This window comes from Tricharina praecox (assembly GCF_024521635.1).
Source record: "Tricharina praecox strain CBS 144465 chromosome Unknown BZA05scaffold_32, whole genome shotgun sequence".
Lineage (NCBI taxonomy): Eukaryota > Fungi > Ascomycota > Pezizomycetes > Pezizales > Pyronemataceae > Tricharina > Tricharina praecox.
In genome coordinates, this window is record NW_026250434.1 from 243,448 (window position 1) to 257,115 (window position 13,668).

The 13,668-nt window shown below is 53.3% G+C and overlaps 5 protein-coding genes across 5 annotated transcripts; 4 read left to right on the forward strand and 1 right to left on the reverse strand.

The window, feature by feature from the left end:
* The first annotated feature begins 247 nt into the window (after positions 1-247).
* Positions 248-1,485, forward strand: BZA05DRAFT_180107 (uncharacterized protein). The gene is made up of 3 exons (XM_051479295.1): positions 248-559; positions 614-1,212; positions 1,265-1,485. The coding sequence occupies exons 1-3, from the start codon at positions 459-461 to the stop codon at positions 1,462-1,464; spliced, it is 900 nt and encodes a 299-aa protein (XP_051335672.1). The 5' UTR covers positions 248-458; the 3' UTR covers positions 1,465-1,485.
* Positions 1,486-2,462: 977 nt separating this feature from the next.
* BZA05DRAFT_180136 (P-loop containing nucleoside triphosphate hydrolase protein) lies at positions 2,463-5,622 on the forward strand. Its single transcript, XM_051479296.1, has 8 exons — positions 2,463-2,596; positions 2,682-2,718; positions 2,796-2,880; positions 2,940-3,117; positions 3,177-3,219; positions 3,281-3,679; positions 3,741-4,898; positions 4,955-5,622. Exons 1-8 carry the CDS (start codon positions 2,571-2,573, stop codon positions 5,477-5,479), a joined length of 2,451 nt encoding a protein of 816 aa, XP_051335673.1. The 5' UTR covers positions 2,463-2,570; the 3' UTR covers positions 5,480-5,622.
* A 1,489-nt stretch (positions 5,623-7,111) lies between these two features.
* Positions 7,112-8,978, forward strand: BZA05DRAFT_180192 (uncharacterized protein). Its single transcript, XM_051479298.1, has 3 exons — positions 7,112-7,696; positions 7,782-8,488; positions 8,550-8,978. Exons 1-3 carry the CDS (start codon positions 7,266-7,268, stop codon positions 8,681-8,683), a joined length of 1,272 nt encoding a protein of 423 aa, XP_051335674.1. The 5' UTR covers positions 7,112-7,265; the 3' UTR covers positions 8,684-8,978.
* A 613-nt stretch (positions 8,979-9,591) lies between these two features.
* BZA05DRAFT_410479 (regulator of chromosome condensation 1/beta-lactamase-inhibitor protein II) lies at positions 9,592-11,933 on the forward strand. Its single transcript, XM_051484904.1, has 4 exons — positions 9,592-9,693; positions 9,746-10,088; positions 10,150-11,177; positions 11,229-11,933. The coding sequence occupies exons 1-4, from the start codon at positions 9,660-9,662 to the stop codon at positions 11,780-11,782; spliced, it is 1,959 nt and encodes a 652-aa protein (XP_051335675.1). The 5' UTR covers positions 9,592-9,659; the 3' UTR covers positions 11,783-11,933.
* On the reverse strand, positions 11,932-13,459 carry BZA05DRAFT_359142 (JAB1/Mov34/MPN/PAD-1 ubiquitin protease-domain-containing protein). Its single transcript, XM_051481463.1, has 3 exons — positions 13,306-13,459; positions 13,186-13,258; positions 11,932-13,122 (listed from the first exon to the last, which is right to left on the reverse strand). Exons 1-3 carry the CDS (start codon positions 13,331-13,333, stop codon positions 12,186-12,188), a joined length of 1,038 nt encoding a protein of 345 aa, XP_051335676.1. The 5' UTR covers positions 13,334-13,459; the 3' UTR covers positions 11,932-12,185.
* Positions 13,460-13,668: the final 209 nt, after the last annotated feature.

Here is a 13,668-nt window from a genome sequence, read left to right on the forward strand (position 1 = left end):
GTGGGGTTCCTGGAACTGATACCGGTAGATATTTGAAGGATCAGGAACTTTTGCGAGTAAAGGACCGCTTTCTAGGCATCCATCTACCATTTGATTAAACAGCTATCATCTTCATGTGCCTAGGAAGCCTGAGCTGTGTTGCATCTCGGTAGTCACAGTGTACTCATCCGCGTGCCCAACATGTGCACACGCCCCTCGATACAAGTAGTAGTAGCGCGACTCCAAATGCACCGCGGTGGGGCGGTGAGCGGTGCTGGTGTTACTCCTCTCCTCCTCTGCCTTCTCTGACTTCTCCTCCTCTTCCTCTTCAAGTCCACTCTCTGCCACATTCATTCAAACTCCTGTCTTCCACCACCTCTTCCGGTTTTTTGTCGCAAGACTTAAGACTTAAGACTTCATTCAGACTTCTGACTTTCTTCCACTCAACTTTCTCCAATATTCCACAAACAGTCGCAGCCATGTCTAAGGAAACAGAACAACAGCAAGAGCAAAAACGCCTCGCCGAGGCTTTCCCCGAGAAGCCTCAGAACCTCTCGCAGGCGATCAATACGGCTACCAGGTAAACCTACCGCTCCCCACTATGTAGACCACCGTAGTAACCCCCACTATTCAGGGACCTCCATGACATCGTAAACCACTTGATCGTCCAGCGCTTCATGCTCGGCCTGCGCGACTACCGCCTTTACCGCGAAGGGATTCTTTCCTTCTACCACGTCTACTCTGCCTTCGAGCGGACCTGGGCACACCTCCTCGCCAACGCCTCCCTCGTCAAGCCACACATCTACACCGCTTTGCAGGCACTGTCTGATCCTCGCCTCACGCGCGCTCCTGCCATCGCTCTAGACTTGACGTACCTCTACGATGCCCAACGGTTCGATCCGGATGCCCCAGCGGATGCCAACTCTGTGCGCGGCGAGTGTGTAGCGCACATCGAGAAGGTTCTGCTGGAGAAGCCCCATCTACTGCTGGCTTATGCGCACAATTACTACATGGCCCTCTTTGCCGGCGGAAAGATGCTGCTGAGGCAGATTCTCATGGCAAAGGACTTTTTTCCCGTCAAGGCGCCGGCCGGCGATAGCGATGAGGCCAAGGCGTTTTCTACCAACATGTTTGTCTTCCCTGTGGAGACGGGCAAGGAGGAGAGTCTGCGCGCGAAGTTCAAGGCTGCTATGGAGCTGGCAGAGGAAAACTTGAGTGAGGAGGAGAAGACTGGTTTGTTTGTCCGTCCCTTGGCTTCAGATTCGCAACTGATTAGCTCGCACAGAAATCATCCAGGAGTCCAGACACATCTACCAGATGAACGAGCGCCTTGTCCGAGAGCTCGATGAGATCTGTGGATCCCTCGCTATACCGGCAGCACAGCTAGATCGGGCCAATGAAACCCTGAGTTTTGTTGCTCAATACAAGCTGCTATTGATTCTGGTTGCCGTCACTACCCTCTCGGTTCTTAGGTATTACCTCTGAGCGTAGGGTGGCGTCTTTCCCTGTCTTTTCTGTGGAGGCTTTTAGACCGTTTGGCTTCGGTGTTTGCAATAGGGATACCTTCTGATTTGCTTGATTCTTTTTTGGTTTTTTTGAGCTTTGCCAAGTGGCTTTTTTTTCATTGTTCTAGTGCGGAGTAATCTAATGCTGTGGTTTTTGGAGTATCGACATGGTCCACCTTTGTACTCTTTGTGAAGGCAGAGCCCTCGAACTTGATGGTTCCAAGGCTCTTTAAGCTTTTGTTGTAACACCTTCATCTCAGTACCGGGTAGTACCTTCTTTGCAGATTCCTCGTAACGTTTGGATTCGGCATGTCTTGAGCCTATATCAATGGAATGGCTCGAGTCAATTAATGTCGGCACTCGTGTGGCAACGGCTATTGCCTGGAACCAACCTTATTCTACGTGGCTCGGAAGCTTGGAAGCTCGTGGTCGTGATCAATTCCTACGGAATGTCGTCAATCTATCTGTGCACTTCTGCGGTACCCAGCTATGTAATAACTATGCGAAGTCGTGTATGTTTGCCACTTGGTATTTGACCGTTGCCGGAGCCAAAAACCTTCACATCAAGAGGCTAAGTACTCAGGTGGTACATAGAAGTGGATTTTATGTTCCGGAGAAGTTGTCAGATGGTGCACCGCCACGAAGGCATCCACTGTGGCGAAGATTACCACACCCAGCGTCTGTACGGCACCCACGCTCTGAGATCCCTCCTTTATCTCCGGAACGAATCCCCTCCCGCCCAATCTACAGAAACCCGTCGAAAGTTCGTGCTCAATCCCTCCTCCCCAGCGCGAGTCACTCTGCTTTCTAAGCCGCACACTTACACACTCACTCATATCTTCCCCGAGCTTTCTATGGACCTAGCCTAACTACCCGGCTTGGCTTGGCACTCTCACTTTGTTCGCAACCCGCCCAACTAACTCAAGCTACAAACCCGCCCCAACCCAACACCTTCCCACTGCCCTCTCCCGTCCATCTTCCACCCTCCACCTAACCATCATCACCTCCTCCTCCTCATCATCATCCACCATCTAAGTTCAACCCTCACAACAACACCGCCCTCCTCGATTCATAACAACATTCACAATGTCGGACGAGCACAAGAAGCTGGCGTAAGTCGCATTAGCCCCACATTGTCCCGCTATCTACAGCCAGCTCTGCTTCCACCTCGAATCATCAACTAACGCATTCGTTCATCATCAACAGTGATTCTTCAGGTGCTGCTCACAAGGAGGTAAGCTATCTCATTGCCGCTGCAGCTCTACTGCCCCGCAATTTGTATTAAGAAACTAACCCCGCCGGTGCACCCAGGTTGACGAGACCGCCACGGCCATTTTGAAGAAGAAGAAGAAGCCTAACAGCTTGACCGTTACCGATTCCATCAACGATGACAACAGTGCGTATTCGTGGATGGATAGCAATATGCTAGAACTTGGAACTGACCGGCTTGTGTAGGCATCATCGCCCTGTCCAACAACACCATGGAGACTCTCCAGCTCTTCCGGGGTGACACCGTTCTCGTCAAGGGCAAGAAGAGAAAGGATACAGTTTTGATCGTGCTCGCCGATGACGAGCTCGATGACGGCAGTGCCAGAATCAACCGGACTGTTCGCACCAACTTGCGTGTTAGACTGTTTGTGGCACGGCTTCCTCAGCGACTTGGGCTTGTGAACGCTAACGGTAGTTTTTTAGTGGTGACGTTATCACTGTTCATCCTTGTCCTGATATCAAATACGTATGTTCCCACAGTTGAATTGGGCCCTTTCTTGAACGTCTAACTAATCTCCCGTTTGCAGGCCAAACGCATTGCTGTGCTCCCTATCGCGGATACCGTCGAGGGCCTTACCGGTTCTCTCTTCGACGTCTACCTGAAGCCATACTTCCTAGAGGCCTACCGCCCAGTACGGATGGGAGACTTGTTCACAGTGCGTGGGGGTATGCGGCAAGTAGAGTTCAAGGTCGTCGAGCTGGATCCTCCGGACTACGGCATTGTGGCACAGGACACCGTCATCCACTGCGAGGGCGAGCCACTGAACCGCGAGGACGAGGAAGGAAACTTGAACGAGGTCGGATATGACGATATCGGTGGTTGCAGAAAACAGATGGCACAGATTCGGGAGTTGGTTGAGCTTCCTCTGAGGCATCCTCAGCTTTTCAAGAGCATCGGTATCAAACCTCCGAGGGGTATTCTCTTGGTAAGTTCATCTCGGAAGCGTCGATCCGGTGGCAGTGCATGTCTAACGTAAATTCTTTCAGTACGGTCCTCCCGGTACCGGTAAGACACTGATGGCTCGTGCCGTTGCCAACGAGACCGGTGCCTTTTTCTTCCTGATCAACGGTCCCGAGATCATGAGTAAGATGGCCGGAGAGTCTGAGTCCAACCTGCGAAAGGCTTTCGAGGAGGCAGAGAAGAACTCTCCTGCCATCATCTTCATCGACGAAATCGATTCTATCGCACCCAAGCGTGACAAGACCAACGGAGAGGTCGAGCGAAGAGTTGTTTCCCAGCTTCTTACTCTGATGGACGGAATGAAGGCACGCTCCAACATCGTCGTTATGGCCGCCACCAACAGACCAAACTCCATCGATCCCGCTCTTCGTCGATTCGGACGTTTCGATCGTGAGGTCGACATTGGCATTCCCGACCCAACTGGACGTCTTGAGATCCTTCAGATCCACACCAAGAACATGAAGTTGGCTGACGGTGTTGATCTCGAGTCCATTGCTGCTGAGACCCACGGTTACGTCGGTTCCGATGTTGCCGCGCTGTGTTCCGAGGCTGCTATGCAGCAGATTCGTGAGAAGATGGATCTCATCGATCTTGATGAGGACACCATCGACGCCGAGGTCTTGGATGCTCTGGGTGTCACCATGGACAACTTCCGCTTCGCTCTCGGCGCTAGCAACCCATCCGCTCTTCGCGAGGTTGCCGTTGTCGAGGTTCCCAACGTTCGCTGGGACGATATTGGTGGTCTGGAGGGCGTCAAGCGCGAGCTCATCGAGTCCGTCCAGTACCCCGTCGAGCACCCCGAGAAGTTCCTCAAGTTTGGCATGTCGCCATCCCGCGGTGTTCTCTTCTACGGACCCCCCGGAACCGGTAAGACTCTGCTTGCCAAGGCTGTTGCCAACGAGTGTGCGGCCAATTTCATCTCCATCAAGGGTCCCGAGCTGCTATCCATGTGGTTCGGAGAGTCTGAGAGCAACATCCGTGATATCTTCGACAAGGCTCGCGCTGCTGCGCCTTGTGTCGTCTTCCTGGATGAGTTGGATTCCATTGCCAAGAGTCGTGGTGGATCCGTTGGAGATGCTGGCGGTGCCAGTGATCGGGTTGTCAACCAGCTTCTGACCGAATTGGATGGTATGGGAGCCAAGAAGAACGTCTTCGTCATCGGTGCTACCAACAGACCCGAACAGGTGAGCTTCATATCGCTTATCTCTACGACCTTTCCGTATACTAATGCATTGTTTAGTTGGATGCTGCCCTTTGCCGACCTGGACGTCTTGACACCTTGGTGTACGTTCCTCTTCCCGACGAGAATTCCCGCGCGGACATCCTCAAGGCACAGCTGAGGAACACTCCTGTTGCCGGTGATGTCGACCTGCACTTCATTGCGTCCAAGACCCACGGATTTTCTGGTGCCGATCTTGGTTTCATCACCCAGCGCGCTACCAAGATTGCCATCAAGCAGGCGATCGGCGCCGAGATTGAGGCGCAGAAGGAGCGGGAGCACGCCGGCGAGGGTGGCATGGAGACAGAATACGAGGACCCCGTGCCAGAGCTCACCAAGGCTCACTTCGAGGAGGCTATGGCTTCTGCCAGGCGATCGGTGTCTGACGTTGAGATCCGACGCTACGAGGCTTTCTCGCAGAGCATGAAGCAGGCCGGCGGCATGACGACGTTCCGCTTCCCCACAGCCGAGGAGGTCGGAGGAGCTCCTGGCTCTGGTGACGGCGGATTCGGACAGGCAGCTGAGGACGATGACTTGTACTCATAGATTGTTTGTTTGGGGATTCTTTCGGGGCCGGGACTGGAATAGGGTAGAACCGGGACTTGGGTAGTTTGCTGAATGGTTTTACGACTCTGATAATGTCTTTTTACCCTTTGAATGAATCGATCGGGGTTTTTCTGTTGGCTTTTTTCTTTGTTTGTTTCTGTTTGCTATCTGTAGATTGCAGATTGCTTTACTCGATGGAATGTTGGACCCCTCCATGTCGGGTGGATTACGATACGTGATACGTGATGCAAGTTCACGGAATTGATTTTTATTGAGAGCTGGCGTATGTCGAGATGTATCGAAATAGCATTCTCATCAAGTAAACTCTTCAATGCTGTCATCCGGGTCATATGGCTTCCCAGAAGCCAGGGTTGTCCACGACCACAGATGACGAATCCTGTCGAAGGCAAGATTTACACTCTGGAGGGCCATTCTATTTTACAGCTCGAGTACATAGAAGGCTGCAGTCCATCGTCTTTTCAATGTATATTTCAGCCATTCCGCGAGTCGAATTGAATTGTCTGTTTCAGTTTATCGTTAAACCCGCACATCGTGTGTCTGCCTGCGATTATAAGCAGTTCTTTACCCCGGCGTAGTCGTGATACCTACCTCCCACTTCCCCCTGCCACCCCACTAAAGCTTGCATCTGTCTGACCGTCCGACCGCTGCTACACACGCACCCCAGCCCAGCCGAGAGACTCTCTTCTTACTCTACCACGACCGCCTACCACCACCACGACCACCACCTCACTGCCCAAAGTCGCGACTCGACAATCTCTCGAGTCATCGCATCATCAACCTCCTCCTCACCCACCAAACCCCCCTTTCTCTCCCCCTCTTTCATCTTCCTCACTTCCTGTCTCCCCTGCTCCACCCCGTCGCGTTCATTCCCCGTTCGTCGTTCCGCCATCAAGCGCGCCGAGCTTCCTTCATCACCCTCCCAACTCGACTCGAGAGAGAACTGACCTGACAGTTTTCTTCCTTTTCTCCTTCATCGTCATCACCCTGTTCTTCACTCGAACTCCTGTTTCGGAAGGAAGAGACCTGTACGCGCACAGCTTTGGAAAGGAGGCCCAAATCTATTTTCTTTCTACTTGAAGTTTGAGGAGAAGAGCGAATTTGGAACCGAAGGGATCAATCAGTTCCTATTACTATTTGTGTGTGAGAGAGAGAAGAGAGCAAATCCTGTCAGTCCGACGAGAAGAGAGTGTGTGAGAAGAGAGAGCCCTTAGCTGGAGGTAGTGTACGTATCTTCCACCCTCTTTGTGCAATCCTCCTGTACTGTTATTCTTGCTTGGGTTCGTGTCGTGGGATACGTGCACCTATCTTCTCCATACATTGTCGGATTTCCGAGGGGTCTTTTGCTTCTGCTTCTTCTTCTTCTTCCGCGTCTTTTTCTTCCCTTCAGCTGCTCCTGCTTTCTTGTCTTTTTGTTTCGGCTTTCACACACACACAGTGGGGTTGATTTCTGTTCCTCCGCTCTCTCTTCGCTGCTGCTTCTCTTCTCTTTTTCCGTCTTTCTAGGACGCTGATTTACGATGCCGGATGTACAGATTCCTGTAAGCAAGTCGTGGAAGAAGAAAGCTTGTGAACAGCACACTTTGTTGGGAGGATCAAGATCAAGTCACCTAGGAAAAACAAAACTGAAACCAGACTTCACTGAAAGCATAAGTACGAACACGCAAGCGTTTCCGTGGCACACACAGGCTTTTCCGTGATACGCACGCAGACACACACGCACGCAGACACACACACGCACGCACATACTACTACTCACCTCCACAAGATGGCTGACGAATTTGATATCGACATCTACGGGGATCTCAATCCGGATGAGCCCACGAACACCCCGGCCTTCAAGAAGGAAGACGGCGCCGATGATGACGAATACCTTGCCGATAACGACCGCAAAGATGAGGGAAAGGTCGAGGATCAGGAGGATACCAACATGGAATCGGCGGCCCCCGATGGAGATAATTCGGGGAACCAGCAGAATGCGAAGGGAGAAACTCCCAGCGGCGGCGGGCTTGTCAAGCAGAAGAGGAAGCTCGATGATAGACCCTACGATCCGAATGCCACCAGCGCGCTCTACATCGCCGATCTTCACTGGTGGACTACCGACGACGATATCCGTGGTTGGGTCAACGAGTGTGGCTGCGAAGACGAGCTCAAGGACATCACCTTCAGCGAACACAAGGTGAACGGCAAGTCTAAGGGGTGAGTGGAAGTCGTTATTGGTGGTGACAGTTGTGGTCGATGGGCATGAAGTTGAGCTTGTGTACTAATCACTTGGAATTTGTAGGGTTGCTTTCGTTGAATTCACCTCCCCACAAGCTGCCGCAGCCGTCAAGGCGAAGGTCGAAGCCGGCTCAAACCAGCCAATGTACATGGGTAAGCGACACAGCGTTAGCTACACCAACCCGAACTCGAATCCGTTCCGCACTCTGCCTAAAGAGGCGCCCCAGCGCGATCGTCCTCGTGATTTCCAGGCCGGCCGAGGCGCCGGTGGTCCCGACCGCGGCGGTCACATCGGTAGTGGCGGTCCCCCTCCCAACGTTGGCGGTGGTCCGGTTGTTGGACCAGGCGCAGGAATGAACATGGGCGGTGGTTTCCGAGGCGGTCGTGGCGGTTTCGCTGGACGAGGCGGTGGCAACATGGGCGGCGCTCCGTTCATGGGAGGTCGTGGTGGATTTGGTGGACCGGTTGGTGGACCCCAGGGATCCCCGCAGCCGGCGTTTCAGTCCCCAATGGGTGCTGGATTCGGCGGACCCAACATGCCTATGCAGCAATTCGGCGGCGGAAACTTCCAGGGCGGTTTCCAGGGTCGTGGTGGTATGATGCCTATGCGTGGTAATCCGGCCATGAGGGGCAGAGGGGGCATGGGCCCTGGAGGCATGATGGGTGGCGGTGGAATGGGCATGGGAGGAATGGGCATGGCCGGTGGAAACATGGAGGGCGGTGGTTTCAACCCCATGGGCGGCATGGCTGGTTTCGGAATGGGTGGAATGGGTGGGTTCACACTGAATCGACTCTCACGAAGTTTATTTTTGCTGACACGGAAAACAAATAGGTCCTGGTAACTTCCCGGCTCCTCATTTCAACCCGGCATTCTTCCCCGGAGGGCCTCAAGGAGGTGGTGGTGGTGTTCAGGGCCAATGGAACGACAACCCGCATCCTGCGAAGCGCCCGCGTCCGAATGAATAGAACTCTGTCGGCACAAACGGCTCGCTCAATGGTAGGAGGTTGATGCAGTAAGCCCGTCTTCGTGACTCCTTTTTTTTCTCGTTCCGCACAGCACAGATTCCTTCCCCATGAGCACCACAAAACCTCCCGACTAACCGACCTTGTGATATCTTTTCCTTTCTCTCGGTCTGGCATTTTGGTGGTTTCCAATTTTTCTACGGCTTTTCTGTTTTCTTCAAGGCAGGAGGGGGATGGTGATGGCGATGGGGGAAAAAAAGTGAGGGGAAAAAACAATGTGCCTTTTCTGTTTTCTGTTTTCTTTTTGATTTTGTTTTCTGTTCCTCTTTTCTCTAGGAGTTGAAGTTTTTTTTTTCTTGTTTGCTTTTTTTCTATGTAATTCGGACTGCTTTACATATTTTTACTTGGTTTTTCTTCATTTCCACGCTGGTTTTGAGATTGAATGGACTGGTTTTTCTGTGTACGATATGATATGGTAGTGAGTGATGTGTATGTGATTTGCGATATGCATTGTGGGAGTCAATGTCGATTTTGATGTTGATGTTGATGCTGATGTACCATTTGTCCTTGTACGATATGAAGGGAGAGCTATCTCAGGAAGGATCCTGGATGACTGACACGTGATGGGGACTGGAGAAGCACGTGGGAAGGCGAGTGATAGGTTGGGCCGGCCCTCGGATTACTGGTAGTCTGCTTCGGGCCGCGTAACTTGGTGTTACGTCACGGAGAGCTTCGTAATGTAGTTTCTGAGCAGTAGCTATAGAGATAACTTTTTCAGATCACACTTTGTTTGAATCAAGCTCTGCCGTACCTATATCAGTCCTGCTTTCTATGTGATGTTCAGGGAGCCGAAGCTTCCGAACAGGGCAGCTGGGGGCCAGCTTTAGTGACGTCGCTACAGTCCCTGGGTACATCTGCCCCACCTCCGTTCTAGGTAATCCCTCAACATCACCGTTTATCGACATCGACATCTCCAACCATGGCCTCAACTACCACTAGCTTTATCAACCTACGCAAGTCCCCTCTCGCCTCCCTCCTCCTCACCGCCCAGCTAACCAAGCGTAGCGGACGAGATCCACCTCCGGATCCTCCACTTCGCGGGCTGGCGGTCCGCGCTATCACTCAGCTCTACATCGCGACGGTTCCTTGGGCTTAGCGAGGAGCCTACATTCTGGCACGCGGCAGTAAACGAGAGCTTCCGGATGCACCTGGACAACTTTGACAAGGAGAGCGGCGACTGGAAGGGAGCGTTCCGGAAGCTGGTTACGGGACGGTTCTATGCGTGGGGGCAGATCGCACGCATGCGCGGCGATAAATTTAATAGGATTCGTCGCGACCAGAGGAATGCACATCAGCCGTTGCATCTGGGCGATGAGATCGAGGAAACGGTTGTTGATGTTCAGTGTGGGTATGTTATGTTGGCCGACGGGTGTGATGGGTGCTGGGTGAGCTGATAGGACGGTGTGCAGTGGATGGTGCTACTCCCTGCTGACCCTCGCCGGGAATATCGTTATGATTGGATCGCTGGACAACTCCTGGGCCGTGATGACTACCCGGTCAATAAAGTTCCCTGCGCCTGGTGTGAAGGTGTATCAGCACTCCGCTGGTCGGCAGCACCTCATTGTGCTCTCGGAGCGTGGCGAGGTTTGGTACGTCTCCGGCGCTAACTCGGAAGTTCCAGTTTTGTGCAGCTTCGCGGAGTTGGATATCGTACTGGGTTACCCGGGGGATACGCAGCGGCGGCCGGGAACGGTGTCGAAGGTTGTAGCTGGGTGGAACGTGTCGGGCGCGCTGGTGGAGGGGTACGGCATCGCCGTTTGGTTCGGCACTCAGCCCGGGGATGGCGGGCAGTTTCATGTAAAGGATGCCCCCTTCCTATCCCGGCTGAACGCGATGGAAGATGCAGATGCGGTGGTGGATTTCGCCATCGGCGAGAACTACTTGATGGCTGTTACCGCCTCAGGGAAGGTGTATGCCGCAAACATTGAGGATATTGAACAAGAAGAACTTATTGCACCCATGGAGATGCTAAACTTCGAAGCCCCCGCTGGACATCCACCAATTAACCGCGTTGTGGGCTGGTTCCGGAAGTTCGCCTTGTTCAATAAGGATGGCCTCGTCCACATCGTCGACGATAGCAAGGACCTAAAGGTGTCAAGACAGCTCCTGTACGGCGATGATGCCTCCCACGGCCTCTCCGGCGCTCTGGAGGAAATGAGGACGGATGCGGTGACACCGACTGAGGTTCCAGGGCTCAAGGAATATACCATCGTTGACGTTGCGTTCGGAGACTGGCACTGCCTTGCGCTCACCGATACTGGGAAGGTGCTCTCGTGGGGGAGGGAATCGGGGCTTTGTGGCTGTCTGGGTCTCGGGCGACCGGATGTAGCGGAACAGAAGGGTTTACGTATCAACAATGGTTACGACGGAGACCTCGATACCGCACAGGTCGTCACTTTTGAGCACCCGTATTCGGAGAATGAAGAACAGGGCGACGGTATGCTCCACATCCCACCACTCATATCAATTCGCATACTAACACACTCAGGCACAACCGAATATGCCTACAAGATCGCCGCAGCAGGCTGGCACTCCTGCGCGCTCGTTGCCATGGTGGAAAAGGGCTCGACGCTCTCCGCTGGTGGAATCTCCAAACCGCTCGCGCTCGATGGCAGCGGCGACTCAAAGCCTCCGGACGAAACCCCAAAGCCTCCGGGGCCGAAATCACCCCAGCCCCCGACGGAGAAGGGACATCGCGGCGGAATCGAGGGTGTACCCAGCGATGCCCGCGGCGGAAGAGTCTCGCTTGCGGAAGCAAGCATTGCCAGAGCAGGCGGAAACTCCATATTCGGGCTCGGAACTTCGGCAAAACAAATCCCCCCACCACCACCGACTGAGCATGGCCACCGCGGCGGGATAGTTGGGGTGCAGAGCGATGCGAGGGGTGGGAACAGTAGTCTGGCCGAAGGGAGCATGGCCCGGGGTGGACAGTCGTTTTTTGGAATGACGGGTGGTGCGCTACAGCTGGGTGAGGGGGATAGACTCAGCGAAAGCAGAGAGACTGAGAAGGAGAAGGCGAAGAAGAGGAAGCTTGAACAGTAGGCTTGGAGTTTCGGGGAGAAGTTGGGAGGTGTTTGCGAATTGTGCGAGTGAGAGCTAGTGAGGCCAATAGATCCTCAAGTGATTTTGTAAAAATACCTACTTGAACCAGCAATCATAGATATTTCACATAGACAAAATTTGTTGTACTTCCCCGATCTTCTCCTGCACGCATCAACATGCACCACAAAAAGTAAAATCACCTCATTGGCGTCACTAATGGAATAGGTACACTGTCCGCTCTAATCATGTCATCTAGTTTAAGCATTTATAGGCAAATCAGTGTGATTGAGATCATGACATCTTATTTGTAAAGCCGCGAGTCATGATAGGCACGCGAAAGAAAGAAGGCAGCAAAAAGGAATAGTAATCCAACGCCATACACGAAGCATCCACGAAAATCTTGCTAAGCATTCCTCTGCACGCCCACAGCCAACTGCGTCGACGTTGCCGGAGCCTCGATAGGCGAAAACACCCTCTCCTTGACCACATTACTGAAGTGACCGGATATCTCCTCGGACGTGATCTTGTTGCTCTCCTTGATGATCTTCTGCAGCGCATTTTCGGACACACCACTCTTTCCCGGCAGTGAAGTCCTCGCCTTGCCCGCGATGGCACTCTCGCTCTTCGAGATCTTCTGCGCCAGGTCTAGCATTTGCTTGGTCGAGTAGTCGCGGTTGTTGAGCAGCGGGCTGTTCGTGAGTGTGGCGACCCAGTACTTGTTCCACAGCAGGTCGAGGAGGCGGGTGTCGAGGCTGCTCTTGAAATGCGACACTTCGAGTGAGTAGTAGCGACTACTGTGAGCACCAAAGTCCTCAATCTTGCTAAGCGGGATGGCCTGGTACTCGTCGTCCTCGTCGGCGCTCGACGGCTTGTGGCCCTCAGGATACGTCCTGAACCCGCCGATATCCACCTTCCCGGCCGAGATAGTGCGATCGGGATCCACCACGACAGCCAGAAACGGATCCATAAACTGCTGCTGGTTCATCTCGGTATTGACGTCGATTCCGGAGAGCCAGCAGCCGTATCCCGGGTGCGAATGATACCAACCCACGACGTTCTCCTTGCGGTTTCCCTCGCGGGTGATGTCGATGTACTGCGCCATGTACTCGTACGCCTGCTCGTGCGCGTTCACGCGGGTCTCGGTGCCCTCGACGGGAAGCGGGAACGCGTCCATCACCACGAACGTCTCGTGCGCGATCTTGCCCTGCATCAGGCCCATCACTTCGAGCGACCCGCCCGAGCGCGCATGCATCACCATCTTTATCAGCGCGACCGCGGAAATGCGCACATATTTGAAGTAGTTCGGGTCGGCGGCCCACGGGCGGTCGGCGATTATGGCTCTAGGACAAGGCTGTTAGAGGGTACAATTCTAGAATAGAAGGAGGAGGGGAGGGGGAGCTGACCTCTGCTCCGCTTCATCGTAGTCGTAAAGGCCGTCTTTGGTGGAGTCTACGAGGGTGACATTGTTTTCCGCCTCTGAGTTGCGTCAGTAAAGGAAAAGCTAGGATACGGGAGTGGTATACCGAACTGAGCTCTAGCTGCGGCTTCCATAGTTCGTGTTTCTTTGCGCAGTGACGGATGATGGCGGGGAAGCTTGATGGAGTTTGACGGAAGGTGAGTTTGGTGGGGTTTGACCGAAGGTGAGCTTGGTGGGGCTCAATTCCACATGTGGATTAGAGAGGGCGTATGCTACTCTATCTTACACGAATGTCGGTTATTCGAACACCAAGGGTGCTAGGATGATTTCGTATTTTCTTTTTCCAAAATTCTTTGCCGTTGGCTACATATCAAACCGCCCAAGTAACGTGAAATATTGAGGCTTTCCCGTACTCACATATCACACTTCTGAGGGTAAATTTGAGCTCATGAGTCAATCGAATGCGAAT

Coding starts and splice junctions, on each gene's coding strand:
- BZA05DRAFT_180107 (XM_051479295.1), top strand. CDS start 459: ATGTCTAAGGAAACAGAACAACAGCAAGAGCAAAAACGCCTCGCCGAG. Junction 560..613: donor GCGATCAATACGGCTACCAG/GTAAACCTACCG, acceptor CCCACTATTCAG/GGACCTCCATGACATCGTAA. Junction 1,213..1,264: donor GAGTGAGGAGGAGAAGACTG/GTTTGTTTGTCC, acceptor TAGCTCGCACAG/AAATCATCCAGGAGTCCAGA.
- BZA05DRAFT_180136 (XM_051479296.1), top strand. CDS start 2,571: ATGTCGGACGAGCACAAGAAGCTGGC. Junction 2,597..2,681: donor GACGAGCACAAGAAGCTGGC/GTAAGTCGCATT, acceptor GCATTCGTTCAT/CATCAACAGTGATTCTTCAG. Junction 3,118..3,176: donor ACCAACTTGCGTGTTAGACT/GTTTGTGGCACG, acceptor GTAGTTTTTTAG/TGGTGACGTTATCACTGTTC.
- BZA05DRAFT_180192 (XM_051479298.1), top strand. CDS start 7,266: ATGGCTGACGAATTTGATATCGACATCTACGGGGATCTCAATCCGGAT. Junction 7,697..7,781: donor GTGAACGGCAAGTCTAAGGG/GTGAGTGGAAGT, acceptor TGGAATTTGTAG/GGTTGCTTTCGTTGAATTCA. Junction 8,489..8,549: donor TTTCGGAATGGGTGGAATGG/GTGGGTTCACAC, acceptor GAAAACAAATAG/GTCCTGGTAACTTCCCGGCT.
- BZA05DRAFT_410479 (XM_051484904.1), top strand. CDS start 9,660: ATGGCCTCAACTACCACTAGCTTTATCAACCTAC. Junction 10,089..10,149: donor GTTGTTGATGTTCAGTGTGG/GTATGTTATGTT, acceptor GACGGTGTGCAG/TGGATGGTGCTACTCCCTGC. Junction 11,178..11,228: donor GAATGAAGAACAGGGCGACG/GTATGCTCCACA, acceptor TAACACACTCAG/GCACAACCGAATATGCCTAC.
- BZA05DRAFT_359142 (XM_051481463.1), bottom strand. CDS start 13,333: ATGGAAGCCGCAGCTAGAGCTCAGTTCG. Junction 13,259..13,305: donor CGCAGCTAGAGCTCAGTTCG/GTATACCACTCC, acceptor GACGCAACTCAG/AGGCGGAAAACAATGTCACC. Junction 13,123..13,185: donor TACGATGAAGCGGAGCAGAG/GTCAGCTCCCCC, acceptor GCCTTGTCCTAG/AGCCATAATCGCCGACCGCC.